This window comes from Lissotriton vulgaris, chromosome 1_1 (genome assembly GCF_964263255.1).
Source record: "Lissotriton vulgaris chromosome 1_1, aLisVul1.2, whole genome shotgun sequence".
Lineage (NCBI taxonomy): Eukaryota > Metazoa > Chordata > Amphibia > Caudata > Salamandridae > Lissotriton > Lissotriton vulgaris.
The window spans coordinates 2,021,722,367-2,021,738,996 of NC_141685.1; the positions used below are offsets into that span (position 1 = coordinate 2,021,722,367).

Below are 16,630 nucleotides of genomic sequence, written 5' to 3' on the forward strand. Positions count from 1 at the left end.
ATTTGCTTTGGCTAGGTGTTAATGGGAACCTCGGATCTTGTGTATTGGCAGCTACCTGCTTTTGATCTTTTTTTCCAGATCACAGGATTCTGTTGCTTGGCCTACGGTTTGTTCCCAAGTTTGCTTTCATGTCACTGGGGGTAAGAGATAGTTGTATTGGTGTCTTCATCCATAGGGGAAATAACTTAAATGTTTGTAGAGTTTTTCAAGGTTAACTGAAATTAACAGTCTCCTGGAAACAGCAAGTTAGTCAACTTTGGCCAGGCCAGCTTTACTTTTGGTTGCTTGATCAGTAGTCCTCCTTACATTGAGCTTCATTCTTGGTATGTATAATAAGCAAAGTTGAGGAAAGTTAATTAACTTTAATGTAAATTATGATTAAAAAAAGGGCCTTATGTTTACCTTAATTAAAATAAAATCAGTGTCAGACTGTGGATAAATATTGAATTTTATTGAAGTTCATTGATTTTATTAAAATAATTGAGGGTGTGTAATGTATTGTAAATTGTGCTTTAGAATAAGGGGCATCCAGTTGAATATTTGGGTTTATTATGTGATTAAGATTGCTTTAAAAAATGAAGGGTCCATAGAGCGTAGACAGACGAGCCAAGGAGGTAGGGACGGGTGGGGTGGGTGGAGGCATACGCGCGCTGTATAGGGCTGTCAGGTTCCAGTACATCAGAGAGGCACTAAAAACTTGAAATGCACTGATTCATGTCAGACCACACTGTCATTCCTAACTGTTATTGTTACGAGTTTGTTATTTTTCACAAAAACGAAAAAAACTCAGTCAAAACCTCAATTCCTGCATTGAATAATTGCTTAAATGGCACTTTTATTGTTTCAGTACGCTCCGTCACAAATTCCTTGTCACTGTGGTATTGCTATCCTTTTTGCTGAAAGTCTATATATACAACGATCCTCGGATAGCGGCCGGCCCTCAGGGTTGTAGGCATTCCGCTGTGTACTATGCAAAGTGCAATAAAGGTTTTGGAGAAAGAAAAAAAAAAAAAAATGAAGGGTGGTGTTTTATGCTGGCATGCATTCATTACATTCATTTAAAAAAACTTAAGAAAAGTGCCTGGCTGTAAAGAAAACGCGCAGCGGAAGGTTGTTGTAAAATACATTTAAATGGCTTATTTCTTGTTTGTAGAAAAATGGCTGTAGTGTGCCCAACTGAAGTATTGATAACAATTGTAGGATGTTGGATTAAAAGCCTCCTCTGAACGTTTAGGTCATAACAAAAAAAAAAAGCAGATACTTGTGCTCAGGTAGAAGTCTATCATCTCTGAAGATGAGACCCAGTTAGTATCCTGGTAACAGACCTGGATCAAACAAGGGGTTGAATGATAAAGCGATATTAATCTTCTCAAACTCATAAAACAATTCTCTGTAGTTTTAGGAGTGATGGCATAATTTATCAAAATTCTAAATCCTTGCTATTTAGCACGTTATCCCATTTTTTTATTGTTTTAATTTGAATGGAAATGATCTGCTTACTTGACTGGTTTCCGACATGTTTAGGAGTGGCTTCCTACATTTTTAGTGCACACTAGTGAGAGTTACATGTGGCAATAATCTTTTTCTGAAATTAGCTGAATACATCACTACCATTATTTTATGTAAATCAGGGTGAACGTTTGACCATAAATACATTGTAATTGTACACTCAACCAGCAGTCTCTGGAAGACATGGAATCCGTTATTTAACTGCTGCTTCTTTACTTTTTAATGGTCCACATTGCCCATTTCCAGAAGCCTGATCTGGCCTAGCCCCCTGCTGTTTGTTACCAAGATTGTATCTTTCTGTATCAGTTTCCCTTGCTTTCTGTTCTTCATAAGAAATCAGTTTAGCACATGGCATGTGCCTATGATTTATTTCATATAAGCTTAAAGTAAACGCATTGTATCTGATGCAAATCCAGCGTGACAAGATTCACACAAGGCACTTTTGTATGTATACGAAGAAGCTGTTGCAGCACACCCTTATTAGTTACAATGAATCTAAAATACGTATATTGGATATTTATCATAACAAAAAATGCTCAAATCCTAAAGTGAGTGTCATACATTCCAATCATGTAGAGGTTTTCAGAGGTAATCCACAAACACCATCCGTTGACAAATTCTTTTTATTGTTGTTAATGAAATTCCCAGCAATTACTGAAGCCAACACGTGATTAGTCTGTACAAATCTGTATTCAGACTTTCTCAAGGCACAATAGCAGTATTGTAGGCCGAAGGTCCAAGGCCGAAGGTCCAAGGCACAATGGGCAATCCATACGAGTATTTTGATAAGCACTCACAACTATCCTAAATTCAGATTACAATTCACAAAAGCTGATGGCGAGTGTAAAGCTATAAAATGTCCCCAAATAACAGTAATAAACCCGTATCCCGTTGGTCTTGGTCACTACAACGCAGTCCCAACATTCGGATGCTAATTTTTATGGGAACTCATGTAAGTTAACCGTAGTGACGTCCTTGCTCAAATAAACATATGATAACCGTTAACGTAAGCACCCGTTCCTGTGGAACATCGCAAGGCCAGACCATGTCCTTGGAAAGAACAAATCGTTCTTTCCACGGACAGCCATACACACGACTGGGGGGTTGTCTGCTACATTGTTTTGTTAGGTGACCGACTTATCATGATCTGGCCTTGCAATGTTCTACAGGTGCGTGTGCATCACCACCCAGGGAATGCCCCCTATGCGATGCTTTGCGCTACTTTTAAGTACGCTTTGCACTGAAAAGTAGATCTGCAATTTTTAAAAAATTGTATCGATTTGTATCACAATTGTAACGCAAACACAGTGCTAATTAGATCTTAGTAAATACACCCCTATGAGTTCTAGTAAAATTAATTCAGATAGACTGCGGTTTTCCTGAAAATCTTGCATGGATCCTGTCCTGAGCGTACGGGGGACACTCTTAAGCTAAATGAACCACTTTACATTGACAGTGGTTGCGCTAAAATTATGATATTGATTTGGCTCTTGGAACCAAGTTGAATACCTCTGATGCAATGCTATTGTTTAATAAATGTAATGTTTACAGCAAAACAGTATTGTCCTTTTAATCCTTCCTAGTAAAAGGTAGTTTTTTTGGAACCAAAGGAGTATGGAGCTCTGTTCACTGTCTCTTTTCATGATTTTTCTTGCAGTACGTTTACTTCTAACAACGATATCCGGAATTGCTGGGGGAATTCTTTTGGTGGCCTACTGGTGGAGATGCGGCTTTGTGATGATGTGTATACTGATTGTTGGACTAGTGCTTGGGTTCCTCGTCTCATCCATCATCTTCTTTACGCCTCTAGGTATTAAACAATCAACACCATCTTCTGATTATTGGTTAACTATACTATGTCATACGTCTCGGAAATGCATGAAATTTGACAATCATGACATAAATTGGTAAAAGTCACGATCACCTTAGGTGCTAAAAATAAGTAAGCTAATGGACCTGTGCACATTTCTTAACAGAAGAAACTAAAATAGTAATTTTGTGTGGCACCCTCCAAGTATACCCATATAGCTGGAAGAAGTTGTGGGCAAAAGCACAGACCAGTAGGAGAGTACTTGATGGTGATAGAAGTGGATCATCACTGAGCCAAAGACAATGTGACAGCAGGCAATCCATGAACTGTATACTACTGGCTGAGGCATGGCAACAGAAATAAGTAGCATGAAACAAGGAAGGGGATGTTTACTGCTGTGAATGAAAGGGATCTTTAGAATGAATGGCATACTATACTATGCCTGGAATTACCACCTCCTTCAATAATGAAGAAGGTAATAACGAAGTTCATTGCTTAGAAAGTGCAGACAATGCTGGTACAGCCAATAAAATGAAGTCACATGGATTGAGAGAACTACATAATTTAGGAGTCTTGAGACGGAAGTCTGTCTTTTGGGTTGGGTACCTATGTCAGATTTTTTTAGTGGGGCATTTGTGTAGGGTGGTTCACTGCAGAGTACAATTTTCCTCCGGTGTGGAATCTGTTTAATAGGGAATGAAGTTCATCTGACAATTATATCTTCCTGCCATAGCTGGCAGGCATTTTACACCAAGAAAGTGGAGAACATGGTCAGATAATTTGTCATGATCGCTTTTTAGTAGGAGGGAACCATACTATCTATTAGTTCATTCCCATGCTCATGATTTCTTGTATATAGTTGTAATCACTTTAGATCCAAAATTCATAATCAAAGTCTTTCTTTTTGTTGGTAATTTTTCTTCAAGCTATGGAATTTTTTCAAAATGTTCTTTATTACAAGCCAGTTACCAATAATATTTTGGCAGATCCAGTTAATGTGTTTCATCCCCTATAAGGACTTCACCAGGGCCTAAAATAATTACATATTTTTGTTTTACAAAGTTTTTGCATTTTTGCTTTAATAACATATCTTCTATATTCTTGTTAATGTTTCTAATTGGTTGAAATTGATGAGAACTAAATAAATGAGATTACATGAATGAGAGAATGTTGTGTTAGTAATGGATTGGTCCTCCTGGCTATAGCATATGCTTTAGGATACATAGCATGGTAAGGAATGAAATAAGAACATATTGTGTAGCTGTAATCACCAAGATCACAAGGGAATGTTTAGGATGTGCATGTAATTAAATATATTCCCAAAAATTTGGAAACAGTTTAAATTTAACATGTAAAACTGGGCAAGTTTGGATTGAGGATTCTTGCAGGTGTAGGATACATATATCTTCTGTGTATTTTATATCAAATTAAAAAACAAAAAAATGAATAAACTTAGTAAAACAAAAAAGAACAAATGTGATAGTTTTAACATAATTAAAGTACTGATTGTGTATGAATGCAGGGCCCTCTTTAGGGCGGTGCGACCGGTACCACTGCCCTGAGCTTGGGGGAGGGAGGGAGTACTGTGCTTTGCAATGGGTTTAAAAGCATGGGTTGCAGAGTTCCTTGTATGCACTAGCAGTCTAAGGAGGAGTGTTTTGGGAACTTTACATTCTCTTTAAACACTGACTATCCTTCACTATTTTAATCCTGGTCGTGGAACCTACGAATAAAGGTCCTGAAGGTATCCATGAGCCAATTTTAAAGCACTTTCTTATGCTGCACTTTGTTCTATCACGATACCCAGTCACAGGGTGATATTCACTGTGTTATCACTGTTCCGTCACGTTTGTGTTTTGTGTATGTTTTTGTTTCCCCTCCCCTATGCTCCGTCCTGTGCGTGGCTACGCCAGGGCGTTTTGTAAGCAGACCAGATGATGAAGCATGTCACACACATTTGTGTGAGTGAGGGCAGTTTTCAAAACATATTAGTTTTGTCACTATACACTTATGCTCTTGTCTGCGTCGGTTGTTTCATTCTCCCTACCCCTCTTTGTTTGCATGTTACATTAGGGGGTTCGGGGTAGTGGAGAATTTTGTTGAACCTCTCCCCTCTTGTGAGAGTTATGATTTCCTTGTATGCCCAGCAATTTTCAGGCAAAATATGTCAAGATAACTCTGGTGCTTAATGTACCTGCTGGAGAGAGAGAGAGCAGAGTTTTGTCTAGGGTAAAATTTAGACTTATCCTAAATTAGTACAGAGAATTAATATGTCTGCTGCAAAGAACGGGTACATTGTGCATCACAGAACTGTATTTTAAGTAGACAGCCTAGTGGGTTACTGTTTGTCACTGAGATCCGTTTGCTTCTTGCAGTTCATAAGTTAGTCCTAAGATAACAGTGAGCTATGAACAGTAATCAAAGAGCTGCATGCAAACTGCAATGTATAGATCAGAAGCTATGTTTTTTCCGAGACTTTCATTATCCTAATGTTGCTGAAATGAGTTCTTTTGAGTGGATATAAATTCATATCAGTAAAGCAAGCACCAACTACAGAGTCTCGTTTTGAATCCTGGGTTTATGATTCTCCAGACCAAGCACTCTTAAATATACTGCCTTCCAAGTATGGATGACGTGTGACTCCTACACCTTGTAGTCCTCATTGCCTTATATGATATTTTCTATACACGGATTTACAAACGTATGATTCATTATCTTTCTATAAATGTGTGTGTAATGTAAAGTACTCTGAAAAACGGCATGAGTAGTCCTAAATTAAATGAAATACATGTGAGAGAGTGACTTGGGAGAGATGAGGGGCAGTGATGGAGGGTGGCATTGAAGCAATCCGTAGAGTTCGTCTCTGGGCAGTGCCAACAAAAATGATCGTACTGGGTGCCTCCAGTGCTGGAGCCATAGAAGGATGGCTGGGGAGTGCACACAAGAGACAGGCGAACCTGTACTTCATGTCTGTATACCTAGTTATTTGAGAGCGAACGAATAGATTAGGAGGCAATAGGTTGTTGGGCTACTAGGTCACAGGGTACCCTGGGATTGTGAATAGTGAGATTCCCTTGGTTGCAAGCATATCCATTGCCATAAAGGTATGTTTTTCCTTTTAACTCATCCAATCAATCTGAACCTCTTTAAGAACTGTTTTGTTTCCAGTCATAGCAAAATCTAATTTAAAGTTACTTTTTTCCCTAGGAGATTACAATACCTTCCGTAACGATAGTGTATTTTGGGTGACCTTTTCCTGCATAGCTGTATTGATCCCCGTTCTTCTTCTTGCTTGTCCAAGAGTTGTAAGTACTTTTTATGTTAAGTTTGTATTGCATACCGAGGAGGGTGTGTGTTCGTTTTGTGTTTTTTTGGTCTTGTAACACGCTTACTATGAACATCCTTGGGAACCTCTAGTGTTTAACTATCATTGATTGGTGACATCACATAGACTGATAATGTGAGTGTGAGGACCTTATTTGATTGTTATATTTCCTTGGGGAGCTAAAGAGGGGGGGAGGGGTACTCCAGTAGTCGAAGTGTAGTAAAAAAAAAAAAAGTAGCTTAGCTGCGATTGTGAGGGCACACTGGGAGGCATAAGAGTATGGTGCCTAATACAGCTCTGCCAAGTTTCCACATCCGGCATTAGACTAACGCATTTCCGTGTGGTAGTACGCATCACTCTGCCGTCAAGGCGGAGAGCTAGTATGTTGCTTAAGAACAAGCTGGAATTGCAGCGCGCTGGCTCAGAGTCCACAGATCACGTTGCTTGCTACTGAAATTAACAATGTAACATATAGGATTCACCCGACACGGCCGCCGTGCAGCATATTTGATACATCAGTGATAACTGATGTGAGAGTAAGAGTCAGTATGAGTTTTTTGACGCACAGGCGGGACTTCCTGCTGCCAGGACTCAGGCGACTGCAATTCACGAGGTTTTGGCAGGCTGGAAAGGTTTCGGATTTGTTTTGATTTCAGTCAGTACCTAAATGCTTTGTGATACTTAAAAGATGAATTATCTTTAGGGGAGGTTGTTGGCCTATGACTAGCCCTCCCTATTCACTAGTTTCACTAGTATTACTTGATATCAATTAAGTAATATTATTGGCCTGTAAAATACAGGATCTTAAAGCCACTGCGTGCTGTGCAATAAAAACACCCAAAAAAGATGTGTAATATGAGAGCAGTAGATGGCAAGCGCAAGGCACATGGAGACCAACACATTTAATCTACCAACATTTCATGCCTCCTGTCTTTCTGCTCACAGTTTGCTTCTATACATGCCACACATAATGATTATAGTATTATCTGAACAGTGGCATGGATCAATTACTGTGTCAACTAGTTAACACACTCTGAGCGCTGGCATATATTTAAATCTGGCTGTCTTTTTCGTAGGTAACCAAAAAGTAAAGTTGGAAGGTTCCCCTGGTTCTATTCACAGGGAGGGGAGCAAGTGCAGTGAGAAAAAAAAATGAGGAAACCCTGTAGTTTGTTCTTGGTCCTTCAATACGACCAATATATATACTATGTGTAAACACTGTGTACTGTGTGGAGGGCAGGGTGTGGGTTCCTAATTGGAATTTTTTTAACTACATCTAATATATATACCACTGGGTGACACAATTCAATACGAGGAACAAGAATAAACTTGACTTTCGTAGGTAACACATTGATGCTTTATGCCACAAAATGTCACATATTGGCTTTTTCAATTTTTATTTTGGGAATCTACTCAAAAATATTATAGAGTAAAGTAGTGGGGTGGATAAATGTACATTGTGATTTAAAATTGGCTGGTACTAATATTTTGGTGACTTTTCTTTTTTTCCAGTTGAACATATTGACTTGTGTAATAATAGGATCCTACGTGGTGATTTTAGCAATTGACAGTTACCTGTATACAAGCCTTACTTATATCACGTTAAACATACTCAAGAGGGCGCTTAATAGTGACTTCAGTAGAGCCTACACGAATGTGCCTTTCCAGAAAAATGGTAAGTGTACCCCTACTATTGGTAATAAAGGGCTGGTATTCTGTGTGTGTGGATCAGGGGGAGGGTGCTAAGTAAAACAGCACTGTATTTTGTTATATGGAGAACCAGGCTGTGGTGAAGTGGTCTTTTGAATTGCTCTCTGCGACATGTGGCGAACTCTTCTTCCTGGTTCTAGATCACATAGTTGTGATCTGGGGCAACCTAAATTCCTATTGCCCCCTTCCTTCCAACATTCAGAAAAGTTGATGATTATTATTTTGATGATTAGTTACTGACCTGGTTGAGCTCATAAAAATGTTAACCTTCGTAACTGTGTTTTTTTTAACAATCTTCTATTAAGGTGGTTATGATTATAAAAATGTGGTCATTCACTTAGTCAACATTTTGTGTAGCAAGGGGTCTCCTGTAGAAAACCTTTAAGACCATGGTGTGTGCTGCTTGAGTCGGAGTCATGCAGTACCTCACTAAGTTTAGCAAATTTGAGGTAAAGGGGCTTCCTCTGATGCATGAACAGACTGAAGTTACAAACTGTTTTAGAAGGTATTTTAAGATGTGTTACTTAAACTTTGAGCATCCAGCACGCACCCAACAAAAAGCAATACTGACGTTTGTTAGACCAATGTCTGGATTTAGGTGTTGGAAATTATGCTAACTACCTAATTGTCCAGTTAACTGGATATCAGTAGCCTGCTAATTAACTTTCAACAACGTAGGACAGACGAAACACTGGTGAATACGAGGAGCTATTTGTTACCAGTGACAAAGAACAAGTATCCATTCTAAAACTATTCGGCTTCTCCAGTCTTCCACATAGTCTCAAAACAGTGGCAGATTATGGGGGACAAGAAGATCATGATGATAGCTGGGTCCTTTGCCCTGCAGTGGCAAAAGCACAGGGCTTCAAAAAGATTTTATTGACAGGCAGCCAATGCAGAGAGTCCAGGGCTTTCACAGAGGAGGTCCTCCTAGGTAAGTCGAGAACTAGGAATACTTCTGCATTCTGAATGCGTTGTAGCCAATGGAGATATATATTTTTTTTTGCTCCAAGATAAGTTACATTTCCATAGTCCAACTGGGATATTACAAGAGTGTGAACCAGGGTTTTTCTGGTTGAAATAGGGAGAATGTCCAGAGTTTTCCTCAACATTTTGAGGGTTCCAAAACATTTATTTCCCTGTAACCTTTCTAGTTTGGGTCTCAAAGAAGAGTTTAGGGTCCAGCAAAAGTCCTAGATTGTTATCTTCCTCCTTAGGAATGGGTGTAAAATCCAGAGTCGGTGGCCACCATGCTGAGGACCAGATGGAAGGGGACCTCCCTACAGCCAGGACCTCAGTTTTACTGCTGTTCAGCTTAGGGCAATTTCTTGATTAGGTCTCAAGATCCCCCAAACAGGAAGAGAACTAGATGACTGACTGTATCTTCTGAGTTTTGGAATAAAGTGACAACAAGCTGCATGTCCGCATAGGACACAATGGTGACTTGTTTTTCCACACTCTTCAAGAATTGAATTATTGAATGTGAAAAGGTCTTTGACCTTAATGACAAAGGCCTTTGGATTGACCGAGCTTGGTGGGTTGTGTTTGCGGAAGAAACAAGCCACGGTCCTGTGCAGCACCTTGAGAGCTGATGACCTGCCAAGAACATTTCAGGACTGCAAGTGCAGTGAGCCTGCATTGTTGTCGTCTGGCCACATAACTAAACTGTGTTTCTCTTGCGGGCTGCCTATGTTGTGATACAGATGCTCAAAAAACCAATGGCATTTCATCCATACCCTAGATTGTACAATAGTTTACCAGTTGCTGAGGCTAATCACTGTAATTCCAGAACCATTTAAATATCATCTCAGCCCTTAGAATTATGGAAATGTTTTGCTTAGACTTTGCTGTTGGATTCCAATTCTATCTATCAGATTTCGTGTTCCAGGCGCTAAACATATAGATCCAGTTGTGTTCTTGGACATAGGTGTCCCTCTCAGCTGACTGCAACCAGCTGTTCGGAAGATTTGAGGCCTTTAAGTTTAGTACCCCTGAGGGAAAATACACTTGAAGAGTGCACAAATCCAGTTGATTTAAACCCTCTTGCCACCCCTTCTTCCACCTTACAAAAACATTGTAGTGGAAACCCGGTAGGATAGCAACTCTTCTTCCTTTGGGTCCAGTGACCAACACACAGACCTCCGGAGCTCAGTTGCCCCTTTAACAAGATAATGATCCTTGGAAAACTGTCCATTAGCACCCTATATCTATACTGTGACTTGCATGGAAACACCCCTACGTTTTGAATTGTTACTTTTTATGACATATGCATCCTTAATATTTGGAACATTTTGGACAATTCTCAAACTTTAGGCTCAAACCTACTGAAGGATTTCTTTCCTTGCCCCAGGACTGCAAAAAAAAGGGCAGATGCATGTCATCACACACAAGTTGGAGCATTCCATTTGGCTAGATCAAACACTGCGGGAGGGAGAAGAGAAGAGAGGGTCACCCTGTCTCCCCAGGCCAAGCATTGAGTACATGCTTCACTAAGAGAGCCCTGCCCAGATCTGATATTCTACAAGTATCCCTATTTTCACGTTCCCCAGGGAAGGTGAAAACAAGGATGCCGCTTGGTTTCATTGCTCCATTGACTAAAACTTGTAAATACTACCATAGTAAAACGTGTGTCCCAGTTGCTAACAGAGTTTCAGAGCGCACCCGAACAAGCCCACATTGGTTAATAGAACTCTATTTTCTTTAAACAGTTGTGCCTTACAATGTAAGCACTAAAATTGTGAGTGGGGGTTCATATCATCCTCAGACGATGCTAGGACCATTGAGACGTTGTGGTTTTCCTTATTTTAAATGCCCTACTTCCATTTGTGTAAATAAGACCTATTGATTTTACACTTTAACTGGACATTGAGTTAATTGAGAATAATTACTTATTTCATACCGCTGTCTGATTCTTTAACCCTCTACCACCCCTTGCAGTCACACTTGACTGCTCACCTTCACATGCATAAAGGGGAGTAAGTACGTTGGTTATCCATTTGGAAAGTAGCCATTTTGGAAATCTGTGTTAAACGGTATCTAAGCCTCTGAACAGGGACCTTTGACTGCCTTCATACTCTAAATTCCTTTAGACCAGCCCTCTCCATAAGTAATGCCCTCTTTACCATCTCTTCCATTCTACTTCTGACTTGTATTCTACATGATTTTGCCTGTTGCTTATTGGACTGTGTTGGGTGCTAGCGATACACCCAAAGTGGTACTCCTTTTAACATAACTAGCCCATGACAAAATTGTTAGTGGATCCTGATAAAAATAAAATTTTCAACTTATAAACACTTACAAAACATATGGCATTTTAACCAGTTTACCCATATTTGGTCTTTGTTAAACCCAGCCTATAACTAGTAGTTAACATATTTTCATTCATTATTAGCTAAGCAGTATTCTAGAAGTAGAGGGGGTTTAATCAAGATAGGTCAGTAAGAAAAGAATAAAGAGCACCTTTTGATTCAGCCAAAAATGTTTTGTACTTTAAAGTGAAGTGTTCTCCCAACGATTTGGATATGGGGTCTTTAAACGAAAACCTTGCAAGCAGATTATTGTATAGTGCAGTGAGGGAAAGATCGCAATAAGCTGGTTAAAAAAATTTCAGTCCTGCTGAGAGTTAAGAAGGGAGGAGAAGGATTCACCCTTATGATCTGCGGATGTAGCAAGATAGCCCAGTTTTTGGCCAGGGGTAGTTTGTTGCCTGCAATGGACAGCTAGACAACTAGAGTCCAACTTGAGGTCACTTGAGACAACAGCCAAGCACTGCCTGCTCATACTTATCCCAAGCCACAAAGACAGGAAGGCTGCTATGGATTTGCACCGCTGGATCTGCTACTGGCCAAGCGCATTGTTGCCGTCCACTGGATGACCCCTCTGGGACCCACAATACTGGCATGTTCTAAGGACTTGGCTGAATGGGCCTGGGCAGAATTGGGCGAATGAGAGGTTTGAACAGCTTAATGCTTGGAAGATGACTGCCAGGAATGGGAGTGCATGCTACATGGAGTAACGGTGGTTCTGGGGGTCCTTCCCAACTGCACGAGCCTGGATGAGGAGGCATCGACCCATTGACAGAGTGGAAGGGTCGCATACACTGCGGGATGGTGGCACACAGATGGACACCAGTATCGACTAAAGTCAGCGAGTACTTAGCCAGAGAGGGTGGTTACGGACTCTAATAACTGACTAAATAGTTACAGGTTCTGCCGAAAGGAGGCTGTGGGTAGTGACCAGGATGGAGAGGAGGTCGGTGAGTACATAGGCTGGTCGATCTCTTGTCCCCATTTGTCGCAGAGTAGGGAGTTTCTACAGATTAACACGCATGTTCAGTGATTCCAGCATGAAACCTTTCTTAGCCCAGACCACAAATAAACCAGGAGGGTTAACCTCAACTGTAAATACAACTTGAAAATGAAGTACACCCGCATGCCTTATGACCCAAATCCTTTCATTCATGTGCAGTCAACCCCTGTAGTGACTGACCTTTCTTGATCACATTTTAAACCATAAGAGTAATCAAAGTGCTTGTTTTCAGAGCTAAGTTGCTTCTTGATTTGTTGTCTGTTCTAGATTTTATCATCATTACTGTGTGGATGATCTTGATCGTGAGTGGAGCACTAACTCAGTATCACCGAGAGAAGAAAAGACATCCATTCCCGCCACACCCATACCTTGTATGGAAGCGGGACAGGGAGCGCAGGAAAACAAACATCCTGGATCCAAGTCACCACATTCCACCCCTAAAAGCGAGATTGCAGGGCCACCTTAACCGGTTCAGAGACCTGTTCAGAAAAAAGCAGTCAATTGGAGAGAGAACACCACTACTCTATGACTAAACAAGTCTACGGTGTGTTAATTTACCTTGTATGAGTGCAGAACTTGCAGAACAAATAATGGTGATACCCAAAATGTGTTGTTGGCATTATCTCCTTAAAGCCAGAGATGTTTGTAGTCTCTGAAATGGTGATTATTGATGTGATGTATATGTGTTTTGTTAAAACTGAAGAATCATGGTAATTGGTCGAATTTTACACCAGCAAAAAAGATGTCTTTGGTAAGACATGAGTCCTATTGACCAGCAAGAGGAAGTAATGTTTTGTCAGAGTTGGGATTTCGAAACGGAATGTTACACCATTTTTCATGTCATACACCCTTTAGGTATTCAATGACTCCTACATTAAAAATGCTTGAAGTAGGGTTAGATAAACCAAATAAATGTATTTTAATTGGTGAGCATAGCTTATATAATGTGTGACCTTTTTTAAGAAAGCGCGAACTAAAATGTTGATTTATTGTACCAGCTATAGATCTGCATTGCTGTTTCACACATTGGGTGTCGTGATTAAGAATCCCAAATTTAGCTCTTTCTGTGTATTATTCACTGCCACTTTTTTGAGGCCACTTTAAAGTAACCCAAACAACTTTATCTTTTCTGGGTACTACCTTTCACAGAGTGCTAACAAAATCTAGACTGGATTGTGTGAGTTTTCTTTGGGGACCACAAATCCTTGCATACACCAGTCAAACCTTTGTTAAAATTGTACACACATGCGTTATCAAGCTTACTCTAATGAAGCCGGATTACAGAGTTGGTGGTGTAAATGACTCTTCTTCCCTGGTCTGTCAAAATGTTGTAATTCTGCATGTTTGTGCAACTCATGCATTACGTTTTATTTTTATAATATTGTCACTATTTTATAGTGTAATAAAAAAATTAACTGCGCAATTATTTTCTCCTTTTTAGATCAAAATACACTAAGCTAAATACATTTTTTAAGTTTTTCTTTTTCTGATGGCTTACTGTTGCATTTTCGTTCATGTAATATTTGTTGACATTGACCCTTCCTATTTACGTATCACTCACCTATTCTTTCTAGATTTGTAATACTTTTTTTGTTACATAGACAAATGATGTGAAAGCAAAATCCCTATGGAAGGGCCAAGAAAAAGCACTCCTCAGTCAACCTCAAGAATGTTGTTCTGTTCTGTACTCTTTCTATACACTGTCCCGTGCAGAATGTGTTTTCGAGCAGCCTTTTCCTTTTGTCATTTGCCTTTTAGTCCAGGTATCTGCAAAACAAATACATTGATCCGTTTTTTGATGCCATACAAATCCTTCGGTTGAGGAACCCGATCATCTGTGCACTGGTTTTCTGTGACTTTCTTCTTCTTCATTGTAATACTGTGCTGGAAAAGAGCATTCTTGTCCCGTTTTTCTCCTAAAGTTTGGCCAGTTGAATTGCTGGTTCTGCAAAGGCTGTATTATTCGGTATACAGCTCGCCTGGGTAGACTTCTCTCCAGAGCAGCTTTCTCAGGTAATACATAAGATTATAAAGGTATGTCATTTACATGCTGTTGCGCAAAACCACATTCTGGCTTAAATGTTGTGCCTTAGATTTTCATCGACTTTGTTTTCACAGGGAGTATGGATATGAACAATGTATTGAAATGCCATCAGTAGCTTAAGTAACCAAGACCAGTTTGCTGCTTTTCAACATCTGTGATGAAATAATTTACCAGAGGTTGAAAAGCTCATTCATCATCTATGGAGAAAATAATTGTTGCAGAGCATTAAGGCGTTCATTTCCTAAGCTGTGCAATCAGTACAATTTGATAAATCAAATTATTTGCATCCATACATTGCCTGCCCAGGCATGCAATATTATTGTGCAGTCGGTCGGGCATTTATTATTATGCAGTCATATAGCATTATTAAGCAGTCTCTGCCTTTGTAGCTGACTTCACAGGCATTTCAAAGTCCACATGTTCTTTTCAAACCACTTAGTGCAGATTACAATGCGGTTTACACACTTTACAGGTTATACTTTATACAAACCTTTAAATAACACTTTCTAAAGGTGTTTCTATAGATCCTGGTGCCAAAGACGAGAAGATACATTTTCTGACTGTTGGGAACATGTTTTCAAAACCCCATCTCTTTCTCGAAATGAAACTCCTTGTTCACGAGTAGAAGAAAAGCCTTTGTCCTTTCAAGCAGTACATTGGCACTGTAGGACACACTGTCGCTGGCTTTCATGAACATGCTGAGTGATCATGGGCAATATTACTGTTTTGTTAAAAGTAAATCTTGTTAAAATGTTTCATGCGTGTTCAAAAATATTCTGTACAAGCGCAACATGTGTATGAAGATACGATGATCCTAACATACGATTTGTACTGTTTGTCGATACGTATTTACCAATCGTGATGAACCTGAAAAGAACTGTGCCACATATGTTTAATAAAAAGATTTAAAAATATATAAATATTCTGTATAATGAATTTATCAACAATCATGTTTCAGCAAATTGTTTTGTATGACTTCCAGTTTAAGAGACGACATTTGTGCAAAGTTTAATATAGATGTACTTCTGAGACCTTCATGATTCTGTAAAGGTATTGCTGCAAAGATGTTGACCGTTTTTGTTCCTAGCACTGAAAGATTTGGTTTCCATGTCTGTCTGAAAGTGATTCACTTAGTTTGTCTATAACCACTGTTATCACATGTTACTTTTTTGTGTCTCATCCTCTATTGAATGTAAATGCTGTAAAACACCCTAAAACTCGAGCCCTGCAGACACATTTTTGTATGCTGAATCTCCTTTTTATATTAAAAATGTGAGATTGACAAATCAACTATTGTGACGTCTTTATTTCCTTTATATGCGTTCTAGGTTTGGGTCTTACAATCTCCCACATGCCTAATCTGGTCACCAGAGTCAAGTAGTAGAATTCGTAATACAGGTCAAAGGAACATTGAATGTAGACTTGAAAAATAAAGAAACTTTTTCCACACAGCGTAAAGTACACATTGAAATCATGTGTCACTTAATGATCACAAATAATTGATTCAGGTAAGTTTTCTTCACAGATCAAAGATCAAACTTTGTGCTGGACCGTTTTTTTCTTCTTAGAGTCAAAATATTTTAAAAAGCACTTTCTATCATTGAACTCTGAAAATATATGAAGGAAATTCAGCTACGAAAAACTGACTGGAAAGTGCTTAAGCCAATTTCAGTGTCATAAGTGGGGCGTTACAAGTATTACCCTCCTACCTTTCCTTGTTATTTGTTTTGAATTTGATGGACAGTTATCTTGGTGTTGCCTCTGTTTTTACATACACAAATGATATGATTTCCAAAGTTAATTGTTGCTCAGGTGTTAGTAAGATCTGTTTGCAGTATTAAGAAAGTACCCGGCTGTCTCCCTCTTTGTCCTGATACGGATATTGTGAATTGTAAGTAGGGATTAGTGTAAATATTTGGCTTGT

The 16,630-nt window shown here is 39.3% G+C and overlaps 1 protein-coding gene across 1 annotated transcript in view; it reads left to right on the forward strand.

Moving 5' to 3' along the window:
- Positions 1 to 15,996, forward strand: part of TM7SF3 (transmembrane 7 superfamily member 3) — a 176,702-nt gene extending 160,706 nt beyond the window's left edge. The window contains exons 9-12 of the mRNA XM_086920209.1: positions 3,167 to 3,319; positions 6,527 to 6,624; positions 8,157 to 8,319; positions 12,930 to 15,996. Of these exons, the coding sequence (XP_086776335.1) occupies positions 3,167 to 3,319; positions 6,527 to 6,624; positions 8,157 to 8,319; positions 12,930 to 13,195 (680 nt within the window). The 3' untranslated portion in view covers positions 13,196 to 15,996. The remainder of the gene's footprint in view (positions 1 to 3,166; positions 3,320 to 6,526; positions 6,625 to 8,156; positions 8,320 to 12,929) is intronic.
- Positions 15,997 to 16,630: the final 634 nt, after the last annotated feature.